We start from the raw sequence: 24,918 nt of genomic DNA, 5'->3' as shown, positions 1-24,918 counted from the left end.
ACCAGTGACACAGTGTCAGGCTACACAGAGCCTATGTGGTATGCGCCTGGACCGGTAGGCCAGCGGGCCAAACCCATTGTAACTTTAAACTCCATGATAGATTCATTGAAAACACCCGTCCTTGATTCTGGTGACTGATATTGTCGTCCTAATACGTGAGGGGCAGTGTTTTTTCAATAACAGTTTTCATTTTATTTTTTATTATTGTATATAATAATTATTATTATTTTATTTTTTTTCATTTTCCCAAAATAATTTTCCTCCCAGTGCGGAGGAAAAAACACTAGAATGTATTCTGTGACCTGTCCTTTAAAATGTATACTCCTCTGTTTCTTTCTTGTGTAAGTGATTCCCCAAAAAGTTGTCCTCAAAACCCATGCACAGAGGGAGCTCTGATCATTGCGGGAACTCACTCTGGATCACCTCAAGAGCCTCATACACAGGATGTGTAACATGTGTAAAACAACAGGTTTGGGAATCGTTTACATGCAAGCATTCTGCGCTCATGCATTCTCAATGTTTATAATATACACATAATTGGTTTATAAGTGTAATGAGGAACTGGCACTTGTCGAATTGCGTTTTATTTAATTCTGTCAATCTCTCCATTGTCAACATTGTATAATTCTTTATGTAAGATTTTACTCTATGAACAAAACCCCTTCATATATGTTGACATAAGCGATTAGTTGAAAAATATAATTTTAGAGCCGGCATGGCACTGAAGGGTTCAGCTGTCTAGAACAGCTCACATGTGCTCATGCGTTATTAGATCCTGTCTTGTTTTACATACATAGATCGTTTCACTTTCTCTTAATAACTATCACGTTCGTAAGTATGCGTGTATGCGTGTACAATTTCTTTTGGGGTGAATATCTCATAACAACATAGTCCTTGTGAAGCAATTTATACTGACAACTAGGTAAGGAAGTTGCCAGTTTATAGTGTGTTAGGCTTGTCTCTAAATCGATATCAATGTTATAATGTTCACCAGTAAGAACAAAACAATTTCACAAGAACTACAGGATTCAAAGATTATCAGCTACATTGCAACTTTCACAAGTTGGCATTTCAGAGAAAAATTACAAGGAAATAGCGGCTTTGTAAGAGTGGATATATGGTGAGGACAATTCTCGCTATTTCTACATTATTTTGACTAAGGGTTAGGGTTAGATTTAGGCATAGTTTTACTGAGGTTTGGTTTTGGGTTAGGTTTAGGCATAGTGGATAATGTTCACCAGGTTAGCATTCACCAGCATCGGCAGGTTAGCATTCCAACAGGTTAACATTCACCCGCGTCAAACAAATGTAACGTCGAACAAATGTTATGTTGAAATATCAACACGCTCAACTCAAATGTGCATTTGATTTGTCAATGTAATGAGGGATTTATGCACTGCAACTTATAACACCACCACATTCTATAGCTGTCAACAGAATACACTTGACACAGTCTGACTCCTGCATTGACATTCTCAGTTAGCCTAGTAAACTAGATTCCTCCTGCCTTCTCCGTCACTTGAGGAAGAGTTTCTGTTTTATTTTTCCATTCACATCGCACTAATGCACGAGCATAACAGTCATCAAATGTGTGCTGTTAAGTATTGACCACAATTTCCAACGCTATTTTCTGATATCTTTCCCGTAAACTGGATGTCACTGTTCCTAATGAAATCATATCTAAGGCAGTTAAGCAGTCTCTGTGACTGAAGCTCTTGCTATCCATGCACCAATAACCCACCCTATTTCATCACTCTTGTATCTTTTTCTCTTGCCATATTGATCCAAAAGCATACAGTATCATGCTTTTCTCCTGTGTGGAAGCAGGTGTTTCTTAACTCAATTACTTAGTTCAACTCAAACTCTACCAGAAACAAACTGGAGCCTGAGTGCATAAACTCTGAGCCTTTACATTTAAAACAACAGTCATTAAGAATCTAATCTCTCAAGAACAGACTTCTAATGGACAAAACATGGCTAGACAGATTGTTAAGAATCTAAACATTGTTACAAACATAAAATATCAACACTATTTACTTAAAATATGCGATAACAGGATAAAGGTGATCAGTTGACCGATATGTTAAGATGAATCGATTGATTGAATACTTAACAGTTTGCAAAAAGTACAGAGGTAGTTACACAACAATGCTAAAAGGATAACACAAAAAAAAGTGTTTTGTGTATTCGATTCATCAAGAAAAGACATACAATCTATACAAGAAATCATCAATACTGGGAGCAGTAAAAGTATATTTACAGACAAACTGGTCATTTCTTTTGGCAAGCTAGAAGACTTGTCTAGGTAGGGAGTCACACTTTTTGATGGCTGTTGGGGCATTCCAATTTATGGTGGTATAATAATAGAAGATAAACAGGGTATGTTCACATTTCTCACACATGAATCTCTTAACTTCCATTTTCAAACCAGAAATGTTTGTCACCCCATTTTTCTGCAGGGCATTTTAAGAACTGTCTGAATAGTTCTGGATTATGATGTATTACCACTCTGAAGATAGTACATTAAATTATCCGAACTGCCTGATTAAAACACATTTTGAAAGTGTCCAAGGTGTTAATACTCTTTACCATATCATTTCAGAATTTCAAAATCAGTGTCAGCAAATGTGCAGCCTTTCTGACTCAGGGAGAGAGAGAGCTGTCTGTGGTATTGGATTGTTACTCTTTGACCTTCAAACACCTACATTCGCTATAGTCACGTGTCCTCTTCACTAGCCTTGCAATACTTGCTCCACAAACGTGACTCAGGATTCAGTGTGAAGGATTGGGTTCAGGGTATATGGGGGTTAAAGAGACTCAATGGCCACACAATACTGTACATGCATAGGCAGCACACTAGCCTACATGTATATATATGTGCATTCCAACAGTTGGTGGCTTTGGAGAGGTTGCAAACGTGTCCCCGGGCCTTCTGACTTTGTCATCAGTAATATATACATACACTTCAGTGTTGTGCAGAAGATGATTATTATTGGATTTGTTGTGTAGTAGATATTATCATGATTGATTATGTATGACGTTATTAGAGTAGATTATGTGTTCAATTGATTATATTAATATCTTTATGGTGATACTAACTTGATAGTTATGAGTCGAGAGGTCTTCAGTAGACCTCAGGAGCTATTGTTTTGGTAAAGTCTATCTTGTTATGGTACAGCTCGTCCCAGAGGCCTTGGAGCTACACAGTATAACTCTAGTGTCTGACAATGCCTCTGGGCAGAACTACTTTACCACTGTGAGTGTTAAACTGTACTTCTGTCCATGATATCATGTTACATAAAGCATAACCCCCACCACCTAATACATTGTCTTCTCTCCTCATTTTCTCATTGATTATTGATTCCTCCACAGTTGTGTACATCCTTTGATAGAGACAGACGAGATCGGGTGCACACAAGCTTAAAACAGGTAGGCTATTTTGTGTACACAACACAAAAACTATTTGCATTTTAAATCAATTGTGCATTAGAAACTGACATGGTTGCCAGAAGCTATAGCACAAACTAAACGTGGGCTATAAGCAGATCAGTGGTGGCATGCTGTAAACGTTTATACAGGAATATGTGTTTAAAATGTTTTAATATTCTGCTCCTTACCAGAATCAATGTCTGTCTGTCTTTTAGCTGCACCTGTTGAGCTGCTGCAGAGTTATCCTTAAGTGCGTGCATTGTGTTTGTATTTGACTGACTGGAGGAATGCAGTACATACAGTATACAGGTATGCAGGTATGCCTGTGATCTTTGTGATGAGGGAAGTTGCTTGGCTGTCAGACAGCTGCAGAGCAAGGTCACATCAGCACAATAGTGGGAGATCTGTGTTTTTCTGCCATCTGCTGGTTGGAGACAGTTCTTAATTCTGGGATGAAAGGAGAAAGTTACCAATATTCACTGGTTTCACAGTACACATTCACATGAGGTGTGGGTTGTTAGGACAGGGAACCAACTCTTATTTGGACCAGTGTATTAACAAAACTTAAGCACAGATCTAACAGTAATAAGTCAAAAACAGCAATGTTTTTGACTTATTACTGACTTATTACAAGATAAGTCCACCTTAGAATTGACACTTGTCAAATAATATCTTGTCTCATAGGTCCCAGGCAGCAATTAAGAATGCCATTGGTTTTGCAATTTTGTTTGTCATTCAAGCTTATATACATACAATAGTTAATATTAATGTAATATAGTAAAAAATGCATAATCACAGTACTTCTGACATCAGAGCACACAAGCTGTTTAACATCAGAGGTTGTCATGGTTGAAATAAAGTTGAATAGATGGACAGAGATAGAAGAGACAAAGTGGTAGGAAAAACACTTAGAAAAAAAGTTTAACTTTTTATTTAACTTATCAATGATATAAACCTGTTGGCTGTCACTATATGTTAACTGTTTTTTTTTTTGTTTTTTTTTAAAGAATTGTCTGTCTCTACAATCAACAGACTATAAAGTGGTTTGTAGTGTACCTGTTGTTGTCGTCACTTTACTACTAATCCATGTTTTAATTAATCTAATAAATGTAAGAGTTAGTATATTATATGAATGTGCAGTGACATTACATTGAGACTTATGACAAGTCTCATTAATCTTTCCTTTCACCTTTTGGCTGTTCACCAATTGGCAGGATTTACATGTCAAGAAATGTCCAAACCTTTAAAGACACAGACTTTAACTCATGACAAATAAATACCAAATACTTTCATTGTATTTATTTATTTATCAAGTACTCAATCCTCAACTTGTTGAAGTAGAGATGCATAATATATTGTATCAGCCAATATCCAATATTAAAATGGCTTGTCGGCTGGCATGGAAGTGGGCTTCACAAACGTAACATCACACAGCAGACACTTGGAAACAGAGTGTTTTTTTAGAAGTCTACGACCAGAATCACAGTTACTGTAAAAAGTGGTGTACAGTAACCCTACTAGAAACCTATATTGCAAAATCAGTATTGATCGATTAGACCATGCAGTTAATAATCAAGTGTGTTGGAGTAAACACGTACGCTAATCAAAGAATAAAAAACACCTGCTCACTGGCTTCACTTGCTCAATAAAGAAAAGGAAATTTCTCCAATCACTGTGATTCAAATATGTGTCTTTATTGAACAAGCAAAGACAGTGTACATGTGTTAAAAGTTTTAAGTAATTTCACACAAATACATATACATACACTTGTGTATTTATAACTGTGTTCACTTGGAGTGTTTTTTATTGTCAAGTAAACTACTAATGAATAACAAATATTGATGCAGCTGCGCATTAATGTGTCCTACTCGAAGCCTTCTGCTTTGCACTTTCTCCAATAGAAAACCTACAGATTCCAACACACCACGATCACTGCCTTGGCACTCTTCAGTAATGAAGAAGTCCTCTTTCCAAGCTTCTGGTAAGCCATTAAACAAGACATGTACTTTCTCCCTGAGCTGACAAATCTCCTGTGAGTGTCTGCTTTTATCCTTCCTGGCATTGTCAATGTCCTCTTTCATCAGCGCTATACACAGACGCAGCCTACTGTTTTCAATGTTGACCTGCTCCAGCTTTAGCCTGCTGTCGTAGATGCTCAACTCTACAGCGCTCAGGGCTGAAGCCTGCTGAGCAAGCAGGTTCATGAGACAGGCACGCATCACATTCAGTTCAGCCTTCATCTGCTCCTTGGGCTGTAGGAGGCAGATGGTGTTTTCCTTCAACCTCTGAGTAGATAGCACAAGCTGTTGTCTTTGACTTTCAAACTCAGAGGTGAGCTTTTCCAGCTTTTTGTAGGTTGACTCCTCTTCCTCAAACCGTGCCTCCACCTCCTTCAGCACCTGCTCTTTCTCTTCCACGTCTCTCGTCTTGTCTTGCCTGCTCCTATGAACATGCTCGGACAATGCAGTGTATTGGTCTATCTCTTGGTGGCATGTGTTCACTATATGATTATAGTCTAGCTCAGTCTGAATCACTTGGCTAGTCAGTGAGTCGATTGTGCCACTCATGGACTGGTGCTGCTGGAGTGTAACCCCTTCTTGTTGTAGTGCTTGGTATCGCATGCTCATGGTGGTTATGTCTGAGGAGAGTCTGGCCACATTCATCTCCTGTTGCCTCTTTACTTCCTCAAGACTCCTACTTAACCGTTGATTCTCTTCTTCAAGCAGGCCTGTGTTCTTCCTCTCTATATCCAACGTGTTATGGAGCTCCTCTAGATTTTTCTGAAACACCCCCTTATTGATGATATTGACTTCCAGGAGTTGTGTGGTCTCCTTCTCCATCTCCCCGATCTGGATGCGGAGCTTGGCTATAGAGGCTTTGCGCTCATCCATTCGCAACCTAGACTGCTCCAGACGTCGCAAAACATTGAGGTGCTCGGCTTTAGCTTTATCCTCTTCTTTGCGTTGCCTCTTGAGGCCCTCTGACACTTTAGCCAGGGAATCTAGATAAACACCTGTCACTGCCTGGCCCTTTTTGATCTCACGGTCAACCGTGATAATTTCTTCCCGGAGACGTTGGGCGTTGTTGTTAAAGGACTTCCTGAGCTCACACAGATTATTCTCCAAGGTCTCTCTCTGTAGCGACAGGTCTTGATGCTGTTGGGTCTCCTCTGCGAGCTGCTTCTCACATTGATTTTGAGAAGCTGCCAGTCTTCTTATACCACCCTCCATCTGAGCCACATGGTTAGTGAGCTCAGTGAGGTAGTTATCATTATCCACCTGCTGGTTGATGGCAATGTCAAGTTCTCTCGTCATTCTTGCATTCTCTTTCTTCTGCCCCTGAATATTCTCAATTGTCTGCTTGACCTCTCTCAAAATGGCTTCCTTGGACATGGTGAAGGTCTCTTCCTCCAGTACAATATCTTGCTGCAGCTTAATTTTGTTCTGTTCCAAAGTGCCTATGCAGGTCTTTAATTTGTTCAACTGGTCTAGAGTCTGATTCAACTGGGTCTGCCTACTGCCTTTTTGAATGATTTGGTTATTCAGAGTGGCAATGGCGTTCTCGTGTTCTGCCTTCAAATGGTCTCTTTCTGGTTTAAGTGCAGCATTCTGTCTGTAAAGTGCCTCCTGTCTTTTAAACATGACTTCCTGTCGCTGTGAGATGGTGCTTAGGTCTTTGTGTAGTTGTGCCATCTCTTCAGCATTGCACTCTCTGGCTGCTGCTACATCAGCTGTTATGTCCTGAGTGATTTGATCTTGTATGTTGTGAACACGGTGTCTCAGTTTGCTGTTTTCGATGGTTTCAATTTCCAATTGCTCGTGGACAGCACGCGTGGACCCCTCCAGTTCAGTTATGGCAGCCGTTATCTCTTGCAGATGCTGACTGGCTTCAGGGCCGAATGGCACTCCTCCTTCTCTCAGCTGCTTGTCCAACTCTGCCAAATGCTCCAAAGCAACAAACACAGCAGTAAAGTCGGGAACCAAACAAGAAGCCATTTTGCAAAAGATATTTTCTAATTTAGCCTAATATCTTCCTATATTGTTGTGGTCGATAAGAAGGTATGTCCGTGCCATAGGATCCGTGAATTTATGTCCACTGATGATTTGTGAGTGGTCGCCATGGCAACCACACTCCATCCCATTCTGAACGACGAAGAAGAAGAGGTTACTACGGCAAATCGGAGGAGCCATTCCAATTCCATCGATTTTTCACTACACTCGGCTTGCGAGACACAGCAGCAGCAGCAGCAGCACCACATCAACACCATTTAGTTACACTGACCACTGATAGACACAATGGATCTGGTAGGTAAACCCAACGGGAAATCCATGGTTTGGATGTATTTCGGCTTTCGAGCGAATGAACACGGACAGCCTCGGAGTACAGACGACCCAATCTGTCGTCTGTGCCGAAGGATAGTGCGCACGAAAGGCGGGAACACAACGAATTTAAGGGCTCACCTGCGAAGTCGGCATCAGAAAGATGTTGCGGAGCTGACCGTCACGTCGCCCCTGGAGGCTGAAGGTGTGTGAGTGTGTGTGTAGAACATAACAGCCATACAGCACGCATAGATAAGGTTGGCTAATGGCAGTGTTGCATGGGGTACCTGTTTTACCCTGAACAGTGCTAGTAAGGCACAGGTGGCATGTGTAGTGTAAACCAGTGTTTCTCAAACTTTCAAATTTCAAGGTCTCCCCTTAACTCTCTCTGACAGTGTACAAATGGAAATAAAATTGACCCGTTAGGGTCCATTTGGTTCCATTTGTTACAGCCTTGTATGGGTCCATTTAGACCCCCATAAAAGAACCCACAGAGTCCCTGGAATCCACTTTGAGAACCACTGGTGTAAACCATTGGTTCTCAAAGTGTGGTCCGGGAACCCCCAGGGGTCCCCCGCTAACCATTTGTAGGCCTACACTCTCCTCCGAGTTAAATTAACATTGATTTTACAATATAAACTGGGGTCTCAGAGATAGAAATGACATTAAATGGGACTCTGTAGCCTACATGTCATACTGGACTGGAGGTTCTTAAAATTAAAATGGTTTGAGAATCACTGCTAGAGCCATATCTTTTCAAATGGGGGTCCGTGGGCTAATAAGTGTCAATTTGGGTCCTCCTTGACATGAAAAAGTTTGAGGACCACTGGTTGAGAGAGAGAGAGAGAGAGAGAGAGAGAGAGAGAGAGAGAGAGAGAGAGAGAGAGAGAGAGAGAGAGAGAACATTTACCACATGCATATAGCAAGTTTTTTTTTTACTTGCATTATACATTATGCCCTGTGGATAACAATTTGACATGATTGAATCATGTGTTTTGAAGGTGTCAGAAGTTCAGAACTGTGTAGTTAACTTGTAGGCCAGCATGATTATTATTACACTGTTGTTAACGTGTACTAACAGCTACAATGCAAGGGCAAAAAAGTACCCCATGCTGCAGCGCTTTGCTTTGCTGTTTACACCCAAACTAGCTTCATACTTCATAGTGCCAGCATTGGTGCGCCAAACGAAGAAAACATAACCCTCATAATGGATAATCTCATATGCAAACCCAGGAGCAAGTCCGCCGTGTGGATTTATTTCGGTTTAAAGGCAGATGAAAGCGGGCGCCCTTTGAACAACGGCGAGGTTGTTTGTCGTTTATGTCGAAAGATAGTGCAAGCGAAAGGAGGGAACACAACAAATCTAAGAAGTCACTTAAAAAGTCGCCATCGCAGAGATTTCTGTGACTTCTCCTCAGTGACGTCTGTGGGTACTTTATCCGACTCTCAAGGTGACCAAATGGAAAGAAAGAAGAACATTTTAGCTGTTTTGATCGCAAGCATGAGCTGTTGTAGAGTTGAGACCCCATAGCCCAGGGTCTGCCACGCTCTATGGCTATTTGGTTGCATGGCAACCGCTGTCCATTTTCTCGTACGATTATGTAAAAACATGCCATGAAATAACACAAAATGTACAGCTAAGAGTCTACACCATATCGCCAAAATACACGTTAAATATAAACGAATGTTATTGACGTCAATAAAGAAGTCAAACGTTTCTCTCCAAATTGTCGTTAACCAGTTTGTTTTTAGACAAAATGGCCTTCTCTGCTTAATCTATAATCAATATCAAACTAGTCTAGCGTTTAGTATTGTTACCGTCTATTACAACGACACATATCGTCCCTTCAGCCTATGGGGTGTAGACTAGAGTGTCTCACTGCTGCATGAAAATGGTGGCCTCTTGGACCGAGGTTGAAATATTTATTCAGAAGCAATCGCACCTCTTGGGCGAATTGTTGGATAAAATAAAATGGATATACTGTCACTTCTAAACTCTTCCAATTTATAACAACAGACTGCTGTGAGTGAGTGTGTGGTGTTGTCGACGACAACACACTCCCTCAGACGGCTCACATCAATATGCCACAGTGAAGTGAACGTCTGGCCTGAGTGGCCTCGAGTGGGCTGTTGCTCTGTCAGTTTGCAGGATTGGGTAACACGATAGGTGGGCAGACTGGGCACCAAGGAAGAGTTGGCACCTTGGCATTTTCCCCAAAAATATTTTAGAAAAATAAAACATTTGGAAAATGTTTGTATTAAAGTATAAGTAGGTCTACATGATTAGAACAAACATTCGACAATGGAGGTGTAATATTTGAAAACATTTGGGGCATATAAACAAGTTGAAAGTCAATTAAGTCTGATAATGATGTACCATGCATGTTCACATCATGTAGTTTATACTTTACAGTAATGTTTTTTTTTTTTTTTTTTGACAAAATAGGCAAATTTACATCGAGGTGCTCATATGTCCCTATAGTGCCCAACTATCCTGAATCAGTTAGCAGCATTGTAGTCATAACCCGTGACAATATTTGTTTCCAGAACAACCAATCATTGTATAAGATCCTGCTTTCTCCAGTACTGCTAAATATTTCATAAAATATAGAAACTAGTCGTTTTCACATAATTTCATGTAATAATATTTTTATTTATATTCATGCAGCTCAAAGTGCTTTACATAATACAAAAACAACATCACGATTGCTTCACAAAAAAGGAGAAAAGCAGTAATAACAGTATAATAAAGCAAGAATAATAATAATAATAATAATAATAGCAATAACAATAATAATAATAATAATAACAAGAGCAAACAACAGTAAAGACTACATTAGCGGGCAGAACATGTAGGCACTTCTGTTTCTCTGTTGACACCGAATTCTTTTGCTTGGTGTGTCTTATTCAAGATCTCATAGAATCTAACGTGATTTACTGAATAATTGTTGACATTTTGCATCACAAAGACAATTTCTTCTTGTATTTTGGCTGTTCAGGATTCGACTTTGTCCATGAAGACATTCTTGAGGATTTCCCTTCGCTCCACGCCTCAACAAACCAAAACTACATTCCAGATGCGATGCTGCCCCTTGGGGAGCCATGGCTTCAGGGGGGACCCTCCCGTGCCATGCTGTCTTTGCCTACCTGCCTCCGTCTGTGGAGGGAACCCGTGTCTGGTAGAATGGGTGTCCATGGGCCCTCCAATGACGAGAGGGCAGGGGAATATAAAGTGTACACCAGGAATGAACTTCAGCAGGGAATAATGTTTGGACCCTTTGTTGGAGAAGTGACCAAAGGACAACTGCTCAATACTCTTAAACATGCCTGGGCTGTGAGTAGATTATTATTCTGTCACAAGCTCTGACCTGAGTTAGCTCTTTATTTGCGAGATGTTACTTGTGACCTTGTAGATCTGCTATTTTTGGCTAACGTCCCCCCCAGAATATGGATGCTGGGGTGCCAAGTAGTAACAAAGTGGCATTTTAAGCATATTTTGATTATTAATATTGATAATATTGTTAATTGCAATTATTTTGGTCACAATAATCATGACATAAAATGTTCATATTATTACCCCATCTAGTGAGTAGCTATTTTTGTTCCTTTTGTGTGACACTGTCATACAATACATTATAGAATAAGCCCTTGTTTTTGCAAACCCAAGTCTCAAAAACATAATTATAGCTTAAATATGAAGCAGGTCGAATTGGGGGTATAGAAGTCACCTAACCAAAAGTCGTATTTTTATGTTAAAATGGCTTGAGGAAAAAAATAAATACAAAAAATTAATTCTCCATACAGCCACCACCAACGCTGCTGGTGTAAGTAAGCAGCAGTGCATGTGTTTATATTGAGGTAAGGAATAGGGAAGATGCAATACAGTGTATACTTTCTTTATTATCACAGATATGTTTTTCACCCCTCTCTGTGTGTCTGTCTGCAGCTATTCTCACAAACTGCTGGGCTGATCAGCGTCAAACCTTTGTGCATGCTACTACGTTTTGACCTACTGTATAACTTTGTCTCTCTGTGGGTCGTACAATCTAAATGTCCTTTTGATCATGACACAACTCCTCAAATAGGCTATGCCTAGTATGCCCAATAGCAATTTTGCATTTTCTTCAAAAGAAACTGTTTGCTACTACTCTGTCGTGGACGTTCTTCTTTGGCCTAATGGGAGTGTGCGTGCAAAAGTTCAGAGAGATTAGCTGCTTACAGACAGACTCACACGAGTGAAAAAATAAAACCCACCCAATTTGTGAAAATGTAAATCTGAAATTTCTTTTTATCCACAGATCAGGGATGAATCTGCTTTCTACTATGTAGATGCTTCTGATGAAAACAGGTCTAACTGGATGAGGTGGGTAGTTTTCTTTTTATTCAGTTCCCTCTGTATCCCATTCCCAACCAGGATTTTCAGTCACATCTGTGGGATCGGCTCTTATCTGTGCTGTTCTACATTTTTGTCTAATAAAATATTCAATTCAATCAATCGATCTAATGTGCCGTAGCTAGCTATGTTCTCGCACAAAACATCTCACAAACATACCCACCACGACCGACAAACATGGACACTTTGTTTTGTCCAGCTTTAATTCTATTCTATACTATACATTTGCCTCTTTGGACCGTATTTATTTCAGTTGCACAACATTCCGCCTCAGGACGAACCACAATGGAAGGGAACACTGTTAGCGACAGTTAACCAAATAGTAATTAAACATTTGGCACTTACTATGTCTTTGCCGTCACTCTGGGTAATGCCCGCATTGGCCACCACAGTCACGTTAATATTTGCAGTTTTTTGCCTATGTTCTTAGCTACTTCCGCTGCTGTTTATGTATTTCCACGATATACAGTTTGTATAAAACTATTTATTTTCCGCAAGATTTATGGCCACACAGGCTGTGGTCTGACGCAATATACGTCACAATTCTGAGAACAGATCTACAAGCTAACAAAGCTATATATTTACTAGTAAGACGCCTTAGTGCGACAAGCGACCTCGCCCTAAAGGGAGAAGTCACGTCATGTCTTGGCCGTCTGGCCAGTGATGTATATTGGACCAGTTACCCATATATGGAGACCCCTGGTACCCATATGGTGATCCATGTACTGTATATGGAGATATGCTGTGAGAGCCCAAACATGCTTACTCAGTTATTCGTTACGTGAAAGTCCTATGACGTCTATGACATCTGACATACAATCAATTTTATGCACATACATGGAGATCCCTGTCTGTATAACCAGCCACACATATATGGGCTATTATTTTAGTGTGGTATGTGGCCGATGTGGCATTCCCATATGAAGTCCTGTTCGATATGGGCTTAATATTGATGACATCAGGGAACTCCATATATTGGTATAAAAGGGATTCTGATAGTGTGGTTCCCCGGGAGAGTATTTTTTGCAGGTCGTTCAGTCCGAGTGTATCAAAAAGCAACTGGGTTAAGCACCGTTGGTCCGACCGGTTTAACATTTACCAGGTTAGGCCAGGGCTCCACCATGAACGTTGCGTTGCTCTGCGTCGTGACGGCTTCATTGACGCCGTCACGTTGACGTCCGACCAGCTCCACCGCAGCGCAGCGGCTGACCATTTCCAAAACAACATGAAAATCACTTTCAAACAGGAATAAAACTATTTGCAGCAATGCACCACTGACCACATTTTTCATGATTATAGCCTGTTGTGTTTGTACTCAATTTTATCAAAGAAGACCATTGTAATAGTGTAATTACATTAAAAAAAAATCTCTAGGATTTCTGGGACATCTAGTCACCCTTGTGAATGACGTGAATGGATAGCCAACAGCAGAAAAGCACGTATATAGATTTAAATATATTACATTTAATCATAATTTACATGACTGGACTGTTGTGGACGGCGTTAGCATTCACCAGGTTAGCATTCACCAGCATCAGCAGGTTAGCATTTCACCAGATTAGCATTCACCAGCGTTAGTTTTACTGAGGTTAGGGTTAAGGTTTAGTTTAGGTGTATCTCCGTCCCCCTGACTTTCGGCACCACCGCGCAGCCAATCACAAGCTTCGGTCTGCCTTAACCCAGTTGCCTTTTTGATACACTCGGACTGAACGACCTGCAAAAAACACTCTCCCATGGTTCCCCTGACATCACAGTGATGTCAGAGCGGCAAACCCATTGACCGTAAAAAAAGTGTACACATCCTGACGGAGTCATCACCGTTTCACATACTAAACAATTATATCCAGCTATGGTTCATTGTTTTCATTTTGCTTTTTCTACCTCAGATATGTGACATATGCCAGCAGTGAAGAGGACCACAACCTCATAGTGTTCCAGTTTTACCGTCAGATTTACTACAGGGTTTCCCAGACTATCCCGGAGGGAGCAGAACTAAAGGTCTGCATCGGAAAGGATTATTCTGCCATGCTCGGCCTAGGGATGGGTGAGTTTTACTATGTCCGTAGGCCATGTTGTCATTAGGGCATTCAAGTCTAATATTCGCTTATTTTTTTATTTTATTTTTTTATTGTTTTCTCTTTAAAAATATATATAGTTTATAATAATAATAATAATAATAAAGCTTTATTTGTATAGCACCTTTCATGACATGAAATGCAGCTCAAAGTGCTTTACAGAGCAGAAAATGAAGCACAAGTGCTTAACAGAAAAAAAAAATACACATGAATACAATAAAGCAGAAAAATAAAAACATAAAACATTGAAGAACAATTTCAGAACAGTGTGGACGTCAATAGCATCAAAGAGATTAAAAAAATTCAGCTAAAAGCAAGAGTAAAGAAATAGGTCTTGAGCTGTGCTTTAAAGCTATCCACAGAGGCTGCCTGTCTTAGGTGTAGTGGGAGTTTATTCCAAACTGTCGGTCCGTAGAAGCAGAAAGCTGCTTCACCATATTTTTTATATTTCATTTTAGGCACATCGAGTAGGTCAGCACTAGAAGACCTGAGTGGGCGGTTTGGAACGTATCTATGCAGGCAGTCATAGAGGTACGAAGGTGCCAGACCATTTAGAGCTTTATAAACAAGTAAAAGAATTTTAAAATCAATCCTAAAAACAACCGGGAGCCAGTGTAGCGACGCTAAGACTGGAGTAATATGTTCTCTCATCTTAGCTTTAGTTAAAACTCTGGCTGCCGCATTTTGAACAAGTTGTAAACTGTCAATTGTTTTCTTTGGCAGACCAGAGAGAAGTGCGTTGCAGTAATCAAGCCGAGAGAAAACAAAAGCGTGGATCAGCGTTTTTGCATCGTCCAATGTCAGATAGGCTCTAATTCGCGCAATATTTCTAAGGTGAAAGAAGGCAATCTTGGTGACATGATTAATGTGTGTATTAAAATTCAATTCAGCGTCAATGATCACTCCCAGGTTCTTTACAGAAGTGTTAGTTTCTTTAGACAGGTTACCAAGTCTACTTATTATTGATTCTCTCTGCGCAGTAGAACCAATTATGAGAACTTCTGTCTTGTCCTCATTTAGCTTGAGAAGGTTCTCACTCATCCAGCATTTTATGCTAGACAAAATCAAGGGAATGCAATAACTGTAAGAAACTCATAGCAGTAACATCTGTAACAATATCCACATGTAAATTTGCATCGCCAGCAATCAAGGTTCTCTCATAGTCAGTGGAACAGATAGATAAAAGTTCTGATATTTCTGTAAGAAATAAGGCTTTGCTACATTTTGGTGGGCGATATATGGTAATCATTAGAACAGAGGATCTACTCTCAAGCTTGGCTAGATAGGAAGTCATAAGAATGAGTTGTCAATGCCCCTGGTGGATGAATTTGTTAATGCTCTATACCAGGGGTTCTCAAACCTGTTTAGGCTGTGACCCCCCCCCCAAAAAAAAATTGAACTGGGGACCCCCACCCTGACAAGCACTTGGAATTGTAGGTATTACATTTAATGTGACTCTGTTCCGCAGATAAATATTGTGAAAATAGCTGATCTTGCGAGGCGTTGTGAGCATGTAGATCGGCTATTTTCACAATGTTCGCCTCTTGCTTAATTAATATTTGATAGTTTGGCCAGTCCTGTCGAATATTCGACTATTCAAATACTTTGAGGTACAAAAAAATCACTATTCGTGAATGCCCTAGTTGTCATGTTCACATTTCTTAGTTGTGCATTGTCTGTAAATAATGTACATTTATGCCCTGTGTTAGATTGACACCGGGTGGGTCATGATGTCACAGAATCATGTCCTGGTTCGGTTAGGGTGATTAGCCACACATAGGTCACTGACAATCTCTGAGAGACACTCCTACAGAGGAGTGTGATATCACCATCTCACATAAATATATGTGAGATGGTGATATCATTGCTATAAGACACTTCCTGATGAAGTTCCAGTGGGACCGAAAGGTCTGTTAATTGAAATAAAAGCAGAGTGCTGCTGAGCAAGAGCAGTGTGCAGGATTTATTGTTCATGAATTAAGTTTTTGCTTCCATTTTCACTGAACGCACCTGCATCCGAATGGAATGGATGTGCGAATACTTCCTTTACATAGCCATGTAGTAAAATGACATTATGTCTGCAAGTCCTTCAGAAAGTGTTAATAATATCAAATTGAATTATCAAAATACAAGTGAAATGGAAATGGTTGATGAGGCTTACTTTCAGTGCTGCTTATCTAGCGAGATTTCAGCATGGACATGTAGGTTTACATACAGACACCCTGCTTATCTCCCTCTGTCTATTTCTTTGGGCCATTCAGATGAGAATGAGAGGTGTGATGTTACAGACAAGGAGATGATGCTGCGCAACCTCCAGGATATCCAAGTGGTCACTCTCCCAGACGCCAATGTCTCCTCCCTTTGGTCAGACAACAGCCAATCACAGAGCCCCATGCCTCTGATCAGCGAGGTGGCCAGCATGTTGCAACCAGACAAGGTCGTTGACTCGGCCACTGCTTCCACCTCCGTCCCCACCTCCTCTTGCATTGGATCACTCGCACTGCCCACCTTTCATTTGGAGAGGTACGACTTTATCCCTGGAGCTGAAAAGCTGCTGAACCACCCGCATGCCACCCAGAACAGGGCCTGGTACTTCTTTGGGTTTGAGCCAGACCCTACTGGACGACCCCTGGACCGGAACAAGGTGGTGTGTAAGCTTTGTGGGGAGCAGGTCAGCTGTGGAGGTGGGACAATAAACATCCAGAACCACCTGACACAGAAGCACCACATCAAACCACGTGATGTTGCCAAGGACCTCAGAGATCTGTGGCCCCAGACAACTGGTAATTATTTGCATAATCTCCAGTTTGATGTTATTTTAACTTTTTTTGACTTTCAATGGACCACAATGGAAACAAGCCCCCTGGGCCTTTTTGTGTTCATCATTATAGCATAACCAGGGGTGAGATGCCGTGGGCTCGGTTGGGCTCGGCGAGCCCAGACTTATTTAGCTGCACGCACGCTCGCCTCACATGCACGTCACAAATTTAGAGGGGCACCACTTCTAAAATCCATATCACACCACTGAGCATAACCTTAGCCTGACTCCTCATTTCGTTTCACTCCATTATTCAGTCTGAAAGTCCTCTCAATGCAGCCGTTTTCTGAGATTGGGGCTTGCCAAAGTGGGACTCTCTGGCTTTTGGTTCATACTGTATTAACCCGATCCCAATTGGGCCGGGTCGCCGGTTAGATTTTCTTTCTTTTCAAATCTTTTTATTAAATTTTCAAATGGAAATAACCCAGAGGCGGGTAGACAATCTCACATCAATGAATATATCATCTGTAGATATCAATGTACGCCGGTTAGATTTTCAACCGAGAAACCCCCCTCTTCTACATTGTCACCAGACCCTAAATGCAAGAGTTGAAGCTGAAGCTTGCGCGATTCAGGGCCAGGCTAGCATAACCTTTGAATTTACTACCTGTACTGTTAACAATCTTGCTAATAAAGTATTCAATAAATCAATCAAAAGAAGGAAAAAAGCTTGATAACAAGGGTCTCTCAGTGCCAAGATATATTTTTTAAGGGGGGAGGCAGGGGCATTTTTCTTTCATGTTTCATTTTGAGCTATTCTTAAAACAAACAACAGAAACAAATGTCAAATTCATTTCTCAACAGGTCAGAAGTCCCAGCTACTGGCCCCCACAAGCATTCTGGACATGATGACCGCTACACCCTCGTCAAAACCGCTTGGAACCCTCCCACAGATCATGGCTACTCAAATGACTGATGCCATCTCAAATTTCCTGATCAGGGACCTCCACCCTCCAGCCCTGGTGGAAGGGGAGGGCTTCAAACGACTGATCCATACTTTGCTGCCATCCTGCAAGATGCTGCCCTCAGCTTGTCTGATCGAGGATATATTGAAGGACCTCCACACCAAAAGCAAGAAGAACCTGTTCCATCAGATGAAGACCAATACAGGGACTGAGGACAGCGAGGACAATTTGAACTACACTGCTCCCATCGAGTTTGAGGAAAAGAGGCGAGGTCGACCTCGTAGTTCTCAGACGGAGCTCCCGCACATTGTCACTTTGAGCGTGGATGTCTGGTTCCATGATTGGCAGGGCAACACTGAAAGATACGCCACCCTCTGGGCACATTACATTGATGCAAACTTTAGATTTCACAACCTAGCCATAACCACACAAAGACTGACAGAGAATGTGGCCGGTGACTACAGCCTGGGAACATTGCAAGGCCAAGTGAAAGTTATGGCCCAGGAGTGGGGAATTTCTCAGCCTAATCTAGTCTTGCTAGGAGGGGAGGGAAGTGAAAAGCTGAGGTTGGGATTAAAGAAGAGGGAGAGAACTGGAGAGCCAACAGGAAGTGGTCCTTGCCCTAACTCTACAACGTTTCTTGAGAGGGAGGACTCTGTGTCTTCCGATGAACTACGCGGTTTAGAAAGCCGCTACTCTTCCAGTGAAGGTCCCCCATCCATTCCTTGTTTCTTCAGTGCGGTTCAGGGCTGCATAGAAGAAGTGATGTCCCACCCTGTCATCTCCAAGACCCTCAGTCACTTCCAGATCTTTCTCTCATCCCTTTTCCCACTGCACACTCCAAAGAAAAGCTCATCTCAGCTACAAACTGAGAGCTTGCTGCTAACCATGCCCAGGAAGGATCAGGCTCAGTTGAAGTCCTGGGCTCACAGCAGACCGAGCTGGAACAAGCTGTACACTCTGTGCAACACCCTCCTCAGACATCAGAACCTGGTAGGCGATATGATAAGGGAGCTAAGAGGTGAGAACCCAACCAGCGGGGATTCCACCGATCCCACTACCTCAGAGTCCGCAGCAGCTGACAACTCTTATACAAACTCCACCTCCAGTGCATCGTCATCATCATCATCAGGCACCATCTTTGCCCCCAAACGTTCCGAATGGAAGGTTCTAGAGGAGCTCTGCTCAGTCCTCAAACCGCTGGATGTGGCGTGTCATACCTTGGCTAAGGACCCCTTCCCTCGCCTCTCCTTGATTAAACCCATCCTCACCGGCCTGCTGTCGCGCCACCTCGTCACGCGCCCAGGAGAGTCCTCGGCCATCTTGAAAGAAGTGAAGAGAATGATGAAGCGGAACTTGGCCAGCTGCTATGACAGCCCTGTTGTCAACAGGGCTCTGTGTGTGGCATGTTCTCTCGACCCGCAGTTTCATGGCATGGGATTCATGGAACTGAAAGTAAGTCACAGGGCAGTAACTGAAACAGGGAAAACACACTCAATTTATTTTGGGGGGTCCCCAGATGATTAACTTAATGTGCAACATTGTTATCTCACTCAACAGTAAAGTTGTGTAGTGAGGGTAAATGCACATTTCTAAAGTGACAATTGAAGGACTTTTTAATACCTCTAAAATGACAAATTAAACATTGGCCAAATTGTCAAATATTAGAGGCAGAAATTGTAAAAATAGCCGATCTACACGCCCACAACGCCTCGCAATGCGAGGCATTGTGAGCATGTAGATCTGCTATTTTCACAATATAACCGTGTTATACATAATGTAATGCCTCAACTGTTAGTGATCGTCAGGGTGGGTCCCCAGTTAAAATATGATTATTTTGGGTTTCGCGGCCTGAAAAGGTTGAGAACCACTGTTGTAACGGTCACACGAGAACCGTCTCTAGAAAAACCTGTCAAACCATTGTTTTCCTATGGTACAGTGCAGAGTGTATTCTTTTGCGCTGTGCTTTTGTAACCCTTTTTCCTATTGTAGGTGCACATAACTTTTTATATTTTACACTGCTCAGCAATGTAACCTTTTGGGCCACTCAGTCAGTCAAATCAAACAAAAGGCAGGCATTAGTTCTCACAACTCCTTGCTGTATTGATCACATTCCCACCTGCTGCCCAGTTGCTCCGAGTTGTTTAGTCTGTCTACAAAGCATCTTTTCAGCTGCCGCATCTGTGCAACACTTCTCGGTGATCGCCACTTACTGTTAAACATGGCCAGAATTCATATCACATGATTCCTGTGAAAACGGTTGTAAGGGATAATTATGTCTACCTTGGATACTGCCTCAAAGGAGGAAGGTTTTGGGGAGGGGGACCGGACCTCTTAAAAAATTAAAAAGCTTCACATTTGGTTCTCTTACAAATATATATTTTTTTCCTTTTCAAGGAGCAGGCAGCCACTTTTGATTGGCTGAAGAAGGAGGCAGTCCGGATAGTGAAGGAGGACAAGAGGCGGAGTCAAGCTAAAAGACAAGGCCAGATGAAGAGAAGCTCCTCCCCTCTGTCATCTGAGACGGAGGCGGTGAGGCGGCGAGACGGCGACAGCTCGCGAAGGCGGAGCAAGCGGCTGAAAGAGGCGCCTCAGTACAACTTCAGAGAGAACGAGGAGTCGGGAGACGAGAGCGACATGGAGGAGAACGAGTCGGCCGAACCGGGCTCCCAGGGAGGGCTGTCCGGCATGGAGTTCTTACTGGGGGATTTGTTTGGCTCTGTCCCTCAAGGCACGCATAGCTCCGTGGAAGAGTCTGTGGACAGGGAGATGTCGGTGTACCGAGCGGACAAAGGGGCCTCCATGGGAGTGGAACCGTTGCAGTGGTGGAGAACCAAAGCCGGGCAGTTTCCTCTCCTGGCCACGGTGGCGCGGGCATACCTGGCTGCGCCGGCGGTGGCAGGCAGTGCCGCGCAGGGCTTCCTCCAGGAAGGGGGAGGAGCCACGTGCAGAAAGAGAGTCAACATTCCACCAGAGAGCCTGGATGACATGTTGTTCCTGCATTATAACCACACTCTCATGGGCACGCCTGTTAAGAAAGAAGAGAAGTTCTAACAGTGGGATAGAGAAGGTCCCTGTCTTTTTACACCTGGCATCAACATGCTTTCATTTCTGATATTTGAGCCGATATCCCAAATCGACTGATGGGTTGTTCAGAAATGTATTTGGCCTCATTCACCAAGTGTCATTGTAATAGAATCTTCAAGCATCAGTTATATATGATTTGTTATAGTACAAAGAAAATCACATTTTCCAATTTCACATTTTCCAATTTAAAAGTCCAACTATTAGAATCTTCAAAGACAACCCTTCTTCAACAATTCACAAATGACCAGCTGCAACGCCACTTAGTGGTGCAATTGAGTTTCATTACACAACATGAAAATACTGGAAGGGCAGAACCAGTTAATTCCAAATGGGAGCATGCTTTCTCTGCCATTTTCTTCTCCTTGTCTGTAAATTCAATGCATGGGCTTGAATAGCAGAGAAAACCAATCAGTGCTAACAAATCTGTGAAACTGAAGTGAATATGATGGACTGCCCTAAAGTCTTTGCTTTGGCGCTGCAATGCTCTTAAAAGATATATGTTTATTTCCTAATTGTTGCCACCCATTCATTGAATTGAGGTGTCGCCAGATGTTTCAGTTGGTGGATAGCTCTGATCGTCTGGCTATTCAATGATGCTCGATCATTGATGTTCATGATTCAAAATCGACTTGACTATTAGATTGTTGAACAAGCCTAGCATACAGTGCCTTCAAGTATCATGCTAAATTAATAAGTTTGCAGTTGAGTGGCAATGTATTTGCATTTTGCAAGGAATAGCGGAGATGAGTCGCCAAGAGACATGTTTAAAGCCCTGTGTGCATTAAATGCGTACCATTTATATATGGGTGCAAGATGCATGTTAATGCAAGGTGTAAAGGGGACCATTTACATAATCACCAATTCTTCTACTGGACATCATCTCACCAGTTGTTTTGTTTTTAATATAAGCTAACCCATATACTCTGCATACTTTGTACTTTGTACAGTATACTGCTGTCTTAGTTTAGTCTAGTAGTGTATGTGTATATACATATAGAGCACCTTGTAGTGCCCAGTGCCTTACCTCATTTATACGTATACTGTCTTAACTGTTGTGTAGGGTGATACACAGGTTGTTGTTTTTTATTTTAGGGCTAAATGTCAGTGTTAACATTGCAATGTTTATCCACAATGGTTTGAAAAGTCCTCCAGTTCTCTTATAAGGCTTAAACACAAAGTATGTGAAACACCCTGCTATGATTTAACGAGTAAAAACAAAGAGAGAGAAAGGGGTTGGAGGGGTTGTACTCTTCTCTCTCATTGACATTTTTTGGATATACAGTATACAGTGTTGTATTGGTCCGGTCACACGTGCAAGAGTCAGCAAGACGCCGTCCCGTATCCTTTTTGATCAGGATCATGCCTCTCTCACGCACGGACAGGCATCAATGTAAAACAACCCTTAAGTTCACACCTCGACAACATTTACAAACGCTGTAGTGTCACACCAGGGTGATTTAACAAAGCAACTTCCCAATTTGAATTACTCTGCAAGTCAGAAGTCACCCCAAAGTGGATGGATAGATACCATTGGGTATGGTTATGGTAACATACTTTTTGGAAAAGTATAAGAGCCCTTCCGCACATGTAATCTATAATCTATTTATGTGATGCACAATGACCCTTACAAATGAGTAAATTACTAGATAAGTCTGGCAATGAGTGTTTGTCCAGCTCTTTGGCGAGCATGAAGGAAGGTGCGCAGCAAGTTTCATGGTAATCTAACCAGTAGATTTCAGGATATCTGGTTTGGAATCAGAGATGCTTCCTAGTTATTTTGGTGACCCCATACTTGTCTTTCCTCTGGCTCTACGCCTCCACCCCTTAGGCCACACCTTCCACTTGCATACAAGATATACACATCAGCCGACAATGAGGCAATGTTTTAGCACAAAACAAGAAAATTAAATGAGGAAAGTTACCATTCAGGCAACTTCAGTCTCCTCAGCCTTTGGGGAATACCTATCGAAACAGAAGTGTTGGTCTCAAATTAATTTGTTAAGCACCCACACAAAGAGGGGGCGCTCTCCATTCCGACATGTCGCCACTCCGACATTGAATTCTTATTGTCGGAGTGGCAACACTTCCATAGAGGTTAGGTTTAGGTATAGGGTTAGTGTCGGAAAGGAGACATGTCATAATGGAGACATGCAACCCACACAAAGTGATCCTCATAGTGATGAGACCTGACATGAAACGACCTTGTGTTGCATGTCACACTCTTCACTTTACTGGCCTGTCTATCTAAAACTTCAGCACCCACTGTCCTTGTTGTCTCTGAATATACTGTAATGTAAGATTTGCATGAGATTTGTAGAATGTCTGCATGTTATATGGTAAAGATGTTCAAGTTTTGTTCTGTCCTCTTGCTCTTTTTATTGAAATAAAAATGTATTCAATGAAAATGTCTATAAATGGTGACCACAAGGCCAATTCCCTGTTTTGGGTCATACCCAGCTATGTATACTGTATCTGTGAATGTCTGGAATACATGGTTGAAGAACATTGTTAACATGATGGAGTAACTTGTCATAGAGGATGCATTGAGAATGTATGGAATAGAACCTCCTTGCACTGTCCCAGTAAAACCAAGACACCATGTGTAATGGTAGGATAACAGTCTGCTAGTCTTCTTCCTTCCCAGACCAATTGGGGGTTGGCATTTGGGATAAAATGAAAATAATGAACAGTTGTATTACTATGGGATGACTGACAGGATTACTATGGGGTGATTTCTTTTAAACAACAGAAACCTGTATGCCGCTGAAATATTTCACTTAATATGCACAATGAATCTACAATATAGGCTATAATATTAGCCAATATGAAAGTTTCACTTTTCAAATTATATTCACAGAGCTTTTCCACACTATTATTTTTTTAGATGCTTGGTGCATCTGTAGGCCTATATAAACCCTCCTGAATCGGGCAGGAGTCTCCTGAATTTTGACCCCATCTCCGTCTGCGGACAACATCAACACTGATTGGACACTTATTTCCTCGATTCGTCGATTCCTCCTCTGTGGAAAGCCTGTGCCATTTCCTCCGAGGAGGCAAAACTGGTGGATTTGTTCAACTTGGCCAGGTTTGAACGAGGATGCTGCATTCAATACCTCTGTCCTCTGCCCACCAGATGGCGATCGTCGCCGTCCATTCCTCATGCAAATGAGGTCCAAGTCAGCCTCTGCGTCGCCTTTTTCACACACAAAAAACAGCTGTTACCATGCCAACGGACGGACGCCGCAGGCGAAACCCCTGGAAAACTTTGCGTTGTCCGCACACGGAAATGTTTTGGGTATTTGATTTTGGGACTCACTTTTTTGTTGGTGTTTCGCCTTTATTTTTTAAATGATTCAAGTCGCTAGGTTAAAGTATGAAGGAACAGCGAGGTGCCAACGTTTTCAGATGAATGTTTTAAAAGTTAAACATCTCCCAAACTACAAAACATTTCAAAGTAAAATCACACTTGAAAAATTGTACCTTGGGCATGTTGGGACTAGAACCTGTCCAACCTGCCTGTAGCAGGGACCAGGGTCTAGGGACCACCACTTAAGCAATCACACCATTGAGCCAATGCACCTTTTGGCCCTCAACAGACCGTATCACCAGGTGCTTTAGAGTTTTCTCTTGTATTTAGCCTTGAAAAGATCAAAGTTCTCAAGCAATGAACTGAGATTTGAACATGGAACCTCTAAACTGAGAGTGTGATTGTTAGACCACTAGTCCACTACCATAAAGCATGTCCAGTGAGATTCACTGGAGATACTTTTTAAGGTGCTTTTGAATAATTATAATCCTCATTTCAATTTTACTCTCCTTCAAATGGCCATTGACATTGACATTGCATTGAGCGCTTAAAGCTAAATATTTCAAAAACTACAAATTATTTCAA

The 24,918-nt window shown here is 41.8% G+C and overlaps 1 protein-coding gene across 1 annotated transcript; it reads left to right on the top strand.

Annotated features, from left to right (window-relative positions):
• Positions 1-7,724: 7,724 nt before the first annotated feature.
• On the top strand, positions 7,725-23,362 carry LOC308282231 (E3 SUMO-protein ligase ZBED1-like; the record flags this gene model as incomplete). The annotated part of the gene is made up of 7 exons (XM_080722576.1): positions 7,725-7,953; positions 10,748-11,082; positions 12,047-12,111; positions 14,028-14,185; positions 16,478-16,999; positions 17,839-19,394; positions 20,337-23,362. The coding sequence occupies 7 exons, from the start codon at positions 7,725-7,727 to the stop codon at positions 20,991-20,993; spliced, it is 3,522 nt and encodes a 1,173-aa protein (XP_080578702.1). The 3' UTR covers positions 20,994-23,362.
• Between the last annotated feature and the right edge of the window lie 1,556 nt (positions 23,363-24,918).

This window comes from Nannobrachium achirus, assembly GCF_963921795.1.
Source record: "Nannobrachium achirus genome assembly, chromosome: 3".
NCBI lineage: Eukaryota > Metazoa > Chordata > Actinopteri > Myctophiformes > Myctophidae > Nannobrachium > Nannobrachium achirus.
The sequence above is the reverse complement of the archived record's forward strand: the minus strand, read 5'-3'. Positions and strand labels throughout refer to the sequence as shown.